Genomic DNA, 11,234 nt, shown 5'->3' on the forward strand with positions numbered 1-11,234 from the left:
CAATGTTAAATTAGTACATTGAAGTCCAAAAAAGTTAAAACTTAAAAATAAGCAACGCTCGTTAAGTTTGAAGAGGCTAAATGGACTTCCCATACAAGGCTCGAGCTCGGGCTTGATAACTAAATGGAATTTATTTGAGGCTTGGCTCGGGCTTGATAAGGCGCGACTCGTTTTTGAGTTTTTTATTGATCCAATCTCGAGTAGCTTGTGAGTGGCTCGACTCGTTTGCACCCCTACAGTAATCTATAACTCCATGAAATGTGATGATTTAGTGGTGTGGTTAGGCATGTTTTTGGGGATATGAACATGGAATTTAGTTCTTATAGCTTGATAAATGCTCAATCTCTTATTATAATTTGTTATAATTTTATTATATAGTTTCTGAATTCTTGAAGTCTTGTGTATGATGTGAATTAGCAACAATGAACGCAAAGTCATCTACATTGAATCCGTATGCTACTTCATACATCCCGCTTTCTAGAAGAGGTACGCCTGATGCAAGCAAAGGCTATGATCAGGGGAGTGATGCAACAGAATACCAGCCGCCTGGATATTCTGAAAATCATGATGCTGTGGTTGAGAGTAATGATAGCTTGAAACTTAAGAGTCATGCTGGTTTTGATTCATATGGTTCGTCATCACATAGCACAGAGTTAACTGGAAAACAGGCAGTAGATGTTGATCATGACATGAATTTGGCTTATCTTCAGATGGTCTTTCCTGGTGTTTCTGAAGAGTCTCTTTCCAGTGTCTATATAGCTTGTGGAGGTGATATGGAAGCCACAGTTGAAATGCTGAATCAACTTGAGGTAAGATTTACTCGTTTATGTTCGCTTATTTGATAAACGAATGTAGATGAACAAATTTTTTTGTTCATTTAGTTAAATGAACGAACATGAACACATGTCTCATACGCTCATTAATGTTCGTCCATTTACGCTCATTTGTGTTCGTTTGTCTACGGTCATTTATGTTCTTTAGTTTATGGTTATTTAAGCACGTTTATGTATTCATTTAAACTTTTTAGACCCACTACAAATTAATTTAGTTTTATTAGTTTTTTAGGCCTGGCAAATTGATGTTTATTGGTGTTTGCTCGGTCATGTTTGTTCATGCACATTTGGCTATGTTCGTTCATCTACGTTTGGTTATGTTCGTTTGTTTACGTTCTTGAATTGCTCCTTTATACTATTAACAAACGAACATGAACACTCTCATTTTCTTAACGAACGGACACAAATAACAAAACCCTGTTCGTTTAATTGTTCGTGTTTGATTGTTCACTCAGTTAAAGTTAAATGAACGAACACGGGTACGTCCCGTTCGTGTTTGTTTGGTTCATTTACCGGCATGATCTCGTGCGTTTTCTCCTAACGGGTTCTCACGGTTTTCAAAAAAGAAATGAAATGTTTCTATTTAGTAACATGATTATCTGCATTTTGCAGTTGCACAGTGGTGATTTCACTGAGAATCTTCCGGATTCGTTGGACATTGGTGACGTGTCAGAAGCTGGATCTCAGAAACTGAAGAAGGTGGTGGTTGGTGAAGGCAGTTCTTGTAGCCACACACCATTTCCCAAGTAAAAAACCATCTAGTGCTTTGCTTTTATACAGGCTTTAACCGTTTGTGACATGTGTGTACATTTCTTGTGAATTCTGAGGAACTCTCAGTTGTACAAGTAGAAAGAATATAGAGTTGTTTGTATAGATTGGGAGGGTGCTTGCTTGCTTGCTTGCTTGTGTTGAAAATTGTTTTTGGTGTTTTGATGGTAGGCTAATGGTAAACTACCACATATTGAAGCTGGTTCAATACCCCCATGTTTGTGCGTTGTTTTGGCCTGTAAATATATGATGTTTAGGCCACTTAGGTCTAGGGGTGTACACGAGACGAGCTGAGCCTGAGCTTGACAAGTTAATCGAGCTCAGCTCGTTTAACTTATATGGAGCTCAAGCTCGGCTCGTTTTGAGCTCGAGCTTGGCTTGTTTCATGCTTTATTTTCAAAGCTCGAGCTCGGCACGTGAGTAGATTTTCAAGCCTGAGCTCGGCTCGTGTGCTATTTATTAATTAATTTTTTATATTTATATATATTTTTGTTTCAATTATAGTTTTATGTATAAAAGAATATATATTATCTATCTTAACTAATATATTAAAGCAAAACCAATTTGTCCACTTGTCCTTCTCCTAGAGTGTCCACCTAATGTTTCATGTCATCCACTTTCCATGCTTATAATTTCCATATAATTAATCAATTAATTTTAATCCTAATGCTAATTAATATTTAAACCTATAAATAACACAAGTATTGGTCAAACTTAACATTTAGGGGGTGTTTGGTACAGAGAATGGAATTGTAGAGAAATGGAATTGCAGAGAAAGGGAATTGGTCTGGAGAATGAGAATTGACTGTTCTGTTTGGTAGTACAGAGATTTCAGTAGAGAAATATAGCTGAGAATCATTTCTCTTGTTTGGTACATAGAAAATAAACAGAGAATTATATCAACTTTATCATTAGCACAAGTATTTTTTTCATAACAAATATTTATTAAAAAATAAAAAACATATAAAAAGATGCATAAATTCCAACCAAAATATGCACTGATCAAACCAATTCACATACAAAACATAGTTTTTAAGCAAAAAACATCAACTATAGTTAAAACCAATTCACATACAAAACATACTTCAACCATACACAACTATCCCATTGAACCAAGTTTCATATGAGCTATCATCAACCCAATCCAGCTGTTCTTGAGAGTTCTCTTCCAAATCATGTTCTAGAGTATTCTCTTCCAAATCGGAGTCTTCCAATACTGTACTGGTACACTCTGCCATTTTGTCCAATGGTCTCCTTCCTTTTTTGCAATGCGATTGCCTCCACATCTCAGGAAATGCAAGATCACGCCTGAGTATCTTAGCCTACAAAAGTAATATCTATAAGTAAGTAAAAAATGGTATGTGTACTAAAAGAGGTTGATAATGTTTTTTACCGCTTTTAGGTTGGAAGTCACCAAGGTTTGTGATCCAAGAGTATGTTTACCCCGGGGCAATTTCTTTATGTTATCTTTGTTTCTACTACTTTTTAATTTCTATTCGCGAGTGTTCCAAATCTTAACCAGTTTTTCCCATGACTTTCTTCTCATACATGGTGGCTTAAAGGGAAGAAGAACCGACATATCATCACCAAGTTCTAAGCCCTTTTTGGCTGCCATCTCTATGGCAGCTTTTCATATCCTACACAACAAATTACCAAATTTTCCAGCAATGCACCTCTCCCAACATTTGTAAACTTGAGCATTCCCTTTTTCATCCCATTGAAAGTAACATTACAAAAAATCACTTATTAATAAATGTACACAACAGACTAATTAAAAGTAAAATACACTATAATTATAACTATATAGTCAGACCTGCATAAAACAGAGGATGAATCTTATATAGGTACACACCTGAAATCGCTCAAACAATCGTTCTTTGTGCACTTTAGGAACATCTTTGCATCCTTGCCATGCACCAGACCACATAAGCTTCAAAATTGAAAAAATAATCCGGGAAGCCATGCCTTGATTACTGAATCTACAAAAAAAGAAAATAATGAACGAAAATTACATTTGTAGCATCTTTTTATCAATATACAATGACAATATAAACACATATGTACTTACTGCCCATATTCAACATACAATGGTCTTTTTATGCATCCACCATCGATCAATATACAACACTACTACTAATCGGAAATCAAAAAATTAACAAATATCTGACTAAAAGATCACCAAATCAATTATTTGACTTCAATACATCAAACATGAACAAATATCTAATAGTTTGTTGTCGATAACACTTCAAACTTCATATAAATCACCTATACTAAATTAATCATACACTAATTGATCAACATGTCATTGCCACATAAAGCAAATACCAACCTTATGTATGCATCTAGTTCGTTTCTAACATATTTATAAGCAGTTATTCTTGAAAGAATCTTTGGCATTTGAAACATGTATATAATCTTATACTACTTAAATCATACATCATACTCATCAACCACTGTGCATCTAAATCATCCAAACAATAACCATAGCTGGTTATTGTTTAATAAGAACTCAAACCTAATGTAATTTAATTAAATTATGTTTAAATAATAAATCAAACCTTACATAAGTTAAACTAATAGCAAATTAAACCTACATCATGAATGCATAAACATACACATGCTAGTTTTAATAACTTACATCCAACTTCAACTCAATTTCAAGCTAAACGAAGCTTCATCACCTCAAATTCTCGAAAACCTAATAATACAAACGAAGCTAAACAGATAGATCATTGATTTACGTTTCAGCAGCAAAATTTGAATAAAACTAACCAATGATTTTGATTGTTCGAATGTAGAGAGATTTGAGCGACAATAGATTTGACCGAAGCCGCCGCCGGTAATCGCCTGATGGAAGCTATCGATGATAGAAATCACAGACGGCTGAGTGTGTTCAAATCGCCGATGGTTGAGTCTGTTCAAATCGCCGATGAATTAGGGTTCAGAAATTGAACCCGACAACAGTAGGCAAACAGGGGCGACAAACGACCAGGGAAATGGAAATGGTTTCTCCGCTTTTTTTAGAGAAAAGAAATCAGGGAAATGGAAATGGTTTATTTCCCTTTCTCACCTCTTTCTTTCGTAAACAAACAAGAGAATTGTTTCCATTTCCATTTCTCACCCCCCAATTCTCTGTACCAAACACCCCCTTAAAGTTTTGAATTCATAACTTAACATTTTTTTTAGCCAACCTAAATATAAAAATTTTCAATATTTAGATTACATCGATACAGAAGGCAAGCTGGCAACAAGCTGCGTCGCTACCCTGTTTTGAATTGCAAAACCCAATCTTTTAAAAACTGCATTTGTTGATCTTCGAGTCATAACATTACTATGCATGACCCGCTGAACACGGGTCCACAACTTCAGACGCAAGGAAACCAAAAGTGTCAAAAGCAAAAAGAATAAATACATGTTGGTTGTCAAGACACGCCTTAACATTTACTATGACTTTATTACATCTAACTAATATATTAAAGGAAAACCAATTTGTCCACTTATCCTTCCCTGTGGTGTCCACCTAATGTTTCATGTCATCCACTTTCTCTGCTTATAATTTCCACATAGTTAATCAATTAATTTTAATCCTAATTCTAATCTTCTTACTATAATATTAAAGCAAAACAAGATATTCATATGGCCATCAAATAGGATGTCCACATAAGTTTACAAGGTTTTCATCTCTAGAATTGCCATATAATTCACTAATTAATATTTTCTAGAATCATAACCTCACTAATTAATGTTTTCTAGAATCATAACCAACGATATACTTTCAGATGATTTAAAAACCGATTTTGACTACAATTAATTATTTTTAACTAATTAAAGAATTCTTATGATAGCTATATATATATATGTATGTATGACGTTTGAAATTTTTTGACCCATTTGTAACACGAGCTACTATCCTAGTTTAGTTAAATATAAGAAAACTTATAATGCACAACTTTTAACACAGGTTTTTTTTCAAATCATACTAGTTAAATATGAGGAAACTTATATTTGATCCCTTGTAGTGGATACGATAACCCCTTGATATTTAACCTAAATAATACACCAACATTAATTTTATGCAAATAATGCACAACTTTTAACACAAGTGTTTTTCTCAAATCATACTGGTTAATATGAGGAAACTTATACTCGATCCCCTGTAGTGGATACGACAACCCCTTGATATTTAATCAGCCTTGCGTTCTCAAAAGGACTTCAGTTAAAACTTATAAATCCTTAAGCGTTAAATGCTCGAAGCATTAAATACAATACCACAAGATGTTTTGATATATATCTCAAGAAATTTGGTCATATATGGTAAAATCGACTCATTATATAAAGAGAGACATAAGTTTGATAAAGAAAATCAGGCATGTCTATTTATCAAAATTTTGTTCTTAATAGTTCAAATAATCGCAATTTACAATGTTGATATAAAGATCATCAAGAGGAACTGTCGAACTACTAAAGAGTGAATATTTGAAATAAATAACTCATCCAAATTATTCCTCGGCCGAAAGTTCGAGCATATATGTATTTATCAAAATTGTCACTCTAAATGTTTACTAAAATCGCAATTTACGGTGATTATTTATTCATCATCGAGAGGAGCTGTTGAACTTCTTGAGAGAGATTTTGAAAGACATTGACACAGCGTATTTATATCTCGACCTTAAGTCGGTGTATATGTGTAATCCCATCATTCCAACTACATCCAGAAGATGTTATCACACTTAATATGTGTAGGGTTTATTCGGTAAGTACATTCTATTGTACAATCGCTAAACATACACAATGATCCTTAGAGTCCCATAAAAAGGAACAGGAAGTACTTGGTTCAGAAGTATCGTACTTAAAAGCGAGTGGTGCACTGATATATCTAAAATGATATTGCATTTTTAGTATATGGGCAAGCGAATTATAGCTCAAACCCAACACGTAGACATTGTAATGGTATAACCATATATTCTAATATATTTGGCACGAGACTTATATTTCTATTGAAAGAAAAAATGATAAGTCTCATTTAGTTGGGTATGCTTATCATGGGTACCTCTTAGATCCACTTAAAACATGATCTTGCTCACTTTATCAAAATACAAGAAACACTAGCCTATGCTTACAGGAAAAGGAACATTGTATTAGTTTTAATAAAATAACTATAATGTATTATGCAATGTTGATGAAATTTAGTTCTAAGATTGCAGCAAGAGATTTATATTGTGTTTCAATTGAGAAAAGAACCAAAAAGGTGTACGAGAGAAAACTAATTAAGCATAAGTAATATGTCATAAAAAATGATCAAAAGTTTTCTTCGGCTAAGAGGACATTTTGTAATTCAAATTGAAATATGACCAGAAAGTTAATAGGCATATTCCGTGTATTGTTTAGGTTGAAAATGAAAATTTGATGCTAATGTTTATTTATTAACCAGCTTCTCAAAAAGTTTAGTTTAGTTTAAACTAAAGCATTTGTTGGTTAATAATATCATAATAAATAAATAAATAGGGGCAAACGTATATTATATCATCATCGTACTCAGTAAATCCCACCGATAGCAAAGCTATGGTAGGGTTTGAGGGCAAACGTATATTATATGAATATTGTAAAAGTTTACTACCTTTTATATGAATGATGGTGTAACCAACCATCCTTAGTCAAAGAAAACCTTTCGTCTTCCTTGCCGAAGGAGACTGCAAGATCGTGTCGCTGGTGGCAACATCCACAACCCATTCATGTCATGATGTCACATCATGGATTTGGAAGAGATGTTGCAGATTCTGTTGGTGGTGGTGGTAGGGCAAAGTTGCTGATAACGTGTTATAAACTAGAGAGGAATCAAAGTTTATATTACTCAATATCTTTTACATTATATAATCACAATATCTATCATGAATGCTACTAAAGACGTTGTTTGGTAGCCTCATAACAGTCATTAAGAGGATACCTCTTAATGGCTCATAATATCTAATGGTTAAGAGGTAACCATTCAGACTTAAGGCTACATCTTAACCATTAAGGAGGTGTTTGGGATTGCTTATTTTCACCAACTTATAACTTATAAACTTTTTGAAAAGTAATAAGGTGTTTGGGATTGCTTATATTGTGAGAGGAAAAGCTTCATAAGTTACACTTTTGTAACTTATTAACTTAATAAAAAGTTATAAGGAGGTAAAATAAGGAATCCCAAACACCCCCTAAGAGGTTATGAGCAATTAAGAGGTAGTCACTTGATGGCTATTAAGAGGCTACCAAACAACCCCATCATAAATACTAACAAACACCAGTCTAAGTAATTGATTAGAGATTAAATGTTTCGCTAATTTTAACTACTAAATATCAATGTTTTGAGACCTGGACCGGACCGGCCGGTTCGACGGGGACTCGATAGGCATGCCGGTCCGGTCCACATGTATAACTTGTTTTCCAATAACCCGACCGGGTTTGACGGTGTGCGGTCTGACCGGAACCGGTGAACCGCCTGTTGAACCGGTAAAGCCTTGTTTTTATTAATTAAGAACGTTTTGGTCCTCTTGGTATTCGAACCCTGGTGCTTTCTGAGATGAAAACCTTAACAACCAACAACCAACCAACAAACCAACATTAACTTATGCTTTTTTTTCTTGAAATAGAAATCTTATATAGTGAAAATAAACTTTATAAACGCACATAAAAGTTCCTTAATATTATTTTTCTATATATAAAAATTATATATGTATATGTAAATTGGGTGTGTATATATATATATAAATTATTTATGACGTCATCCGGGTCAAACACCGGTCCGCCCTCCTGGGTCGGTCCGACCTTTGACCCGGTAAGGCGTCCGGGTCAACGTCCGGGGCGGATCTGAAAACATTGCTAAATATCGAGCCAAATGTATAAAGTTAGCAAAGAATGAGAGATAAGAGAAAAAAAACAACTAAGTGACACAAGTTACAAAATGGGTTCATTTGAGTAAAGAGTACTCGACTATTTATATTGTATTAGGTCACTACTCACTCGGTATCATTAATATTCACAGATGAACATCAAATGGGTCGATTGAAACATAATCGTCGACTTGAAACACGACCTAAGCATGATACAATTTTAAATGTTCCTGATATGACAAAAATATATATACAGGTTGTGTTCGGGTTAGACAGTTCAACCCATCAACTGATAAAATTAACACACATGCTCAAATGACTGGGCTTATTAACTAAAAAGGTTGCTAATCACCTCTTTTTATATAATCAGCTAGCTTTTGAACCCGCTTATTACACGAAAATTTGTCAAATGATAAAAGTAATTAAGGTCCATTATTTGAAATAAATGATCAAAATTAAAAGTAAAAAAGAAATGAAACATATAGTTCAAAAAATAAAAAATCTATAATCTCATATTTATAAGTTTGAGAAAATCTCTTTATTATTTGTTGTATTATCATAAGTATTCACATTGTTATTCAATATTAACAATTTTAAACTATGTTTGCTAGTTACCCTTGATAATGCAACATATAGTGTTTACGAGAAAAAAACCAGACATTGAAAGAATAAGCTAACACTAAAAATTGTTCTTGGCTATTTTCTAATGTTTAACTTCTAAAAACATATTTTTCTTGACTATTTTTGATTTATTTAACTTTCATATTTCTACTTGCTTGATCTTCAATAAATATTTTACTTTTAATTTTCTGACTATTTTATAACCCAAACCAATGACCCATGGATAACTAAGATAAATAAGATGAGAGATTAAAATATTTGAAGAGAAAAATTGACTATTTTATACAATGTTTTAAAAACTGGTATTTATTAGACTAAAAAATGATACAACCGGTTAAACCGGGTTGTACCGGGAGGTTCAACCGGTTTGTATAGTTACCTTATAATTTCATAAAAATGCAACTTTAACTCCAAAAAAAACAAAAAAAATACATACTTTCATAATAAAATATCATTCAAAAGTTAATTCATATTCAAAAAACAATACAAAAGCACTTGATTTTCAAACAAAGTTCTTTAAAAATAAAGGTTCGCAATAGATTTATGCGAGTGTACATGCATCGAGTTCACGATCGCTTAAAAGATGAAATTCACTCTAATCGCCATCCTCATCAACAAAAGTATAAGTACTTTCATTTCCTATAATAAGAAATAAGAAATTTTAGCTACATATAATCATAATATACAAAAATAGCATGAAATAAATAACATATACAAAAAAAAGGGACTGAAACATAAAAGAATGTGTGGGCTTTTTAACTGGTTAAAACCGGCCGGTTTGATGCTCCATAAAACCGCTTAAATATACCGGGCACAAAATACCGGACTGCTCACCGAAATCCGGTTACTGGTTTAAGCCGGTTTTTAAAACACTGATAACTCAATTGTTAAAATGGTTTTGACTCGTGGATAACTATGATGAATGAGAAGAGATATTAGAAGTTTAAGAGGGAAAATTAGGCTAGACTGAATGTTGATTTGACACACAGGTCTTATTATTTTACTTTATTAGAAGAGTAAGATAAGATAAAATAACCCGAACCAGTAATTAAAACTGCTTAGTTATTCAAATAAAAAAAAATACAACACACCCATGTACAATGATGGTATAATTAAGATTTTGAGTGATGGTCATAGTATCGTTTTAAAGTAATAGTCATACACATGATATATTGAAGACTCGTCGATCTATGATGAAATTGTTATTTTATGCATTTACATATTTGGAATGAAACATCTTCATTCATTGTATTACCCGATAGAAAACTAACTATTAATAGTATATACTTTTTACTTGAAAATGAAAAAAACATCATTTACTAACAGGAGAAAATAACAGTTATGCAAGTAAGTATATAACATTTCAACGCAAAGAAAACAAAAGTAAACAATCAAGATAAGTTTCTAAATGGTTACATCGTTTTTCTTACAAATTGGATGTTTTGTAACGTTCAAATTGAAAAATCAAAATACCTAATTGAGACATCTAAGCTACTTGACGGTGATGATGTGCCCAGACTTCGCATATGTGGAAGGAGCCACTTCCGTCCTAACATGTTAGGATACAATAACATGTAGACCTAGTATGCACGGACTAAATCTAAACCAAACGTGTCTTCACAATTTAGGATTATCTGGACAAACACTAAAATATAATCGCCTCACAACCCCATATGATTAAAGCAGGCAAGATCATATATCCTTGGCATCACATTCAATGACTATATACAAAGCAACAAACACTCATGTATAAGCACACGCCAATCTGTCAACTCACTTAAGAGCTCATTCAATCCACACATTATCACATTCGAGTCCAATCACAAGACAAATATCTAAAAAAACCTACACATGTTTTACACACACTAGAGGTGGGAAAAATCGGTACACTGAACCGACCTAAAAATCAAACTGGTTTAAAACCGATTATGTAGAAATCAGTATGGAATCGATTGAAACTGTAGGTTTTGAACCGGTTTGTAATTCTCTAAACCAAAACCCGTTTTAAACCAATTAACCGACTTGAAGTCAAAAACCAATCGTAACCTAAATCGAAACCAATGGTAAACTAGTCAAGAAACCAGCTTCAATCCAAATTGGTTTCAACCCGAATTGGTCAGCCCTCAAAAGCTCTTGACAA

The 11,234-nt window shown here is 33.2% G+C and overlaps 1 protein-coding gene across 1 annotated transcript; it reads left to right on the top strand.

Moving 5' to 3' along the window:
- The first annotated feature begins 407 nt into the window (after nucleotides 1-407).
- On the top strand, nucleotides 408-1,864 carry LOC143595722 (polyadenylate-binding protein-interacting protein 5-like). Its single transcript, XM_077074672.1, has 2 exons — nucleotides 408-809; nucleotides 1,446-1,864. The coding sequence occupies exons 1-2, from the start codon at nucleotides 423-425 to the stop codon at nucleotides 1,581-1,583; spliced, it is 525 nt and encodes a 174-aa protein (XP_076930787.1). The 5' UTR covers nucleotides 408-422; the 3' UTR covers nucleotides 1,584-1,864.
- The last annotated feature ends 9,370 nt before the right edge of the window (nucleotides 1,865-11,234 follow it).

This window comes from Bidens hawaiensis, unplaced genomic scaffold, assembly GCF_021521415.1.
Source record: "Bidens hawaiensis isolate Kalapana, Puna unplaced genomic scaffold, B.hawaiensis_p1.1 tig00045496_1, whole genome shotgun sequence".
NCBI classification, from domain to species: domain Eukaryota; kingdom Viridiplantae; phylum Streptophyta; class Magnoliopsida; order Asterales; family Asteraceae; genus Bidens; species Bidens hawaiensis.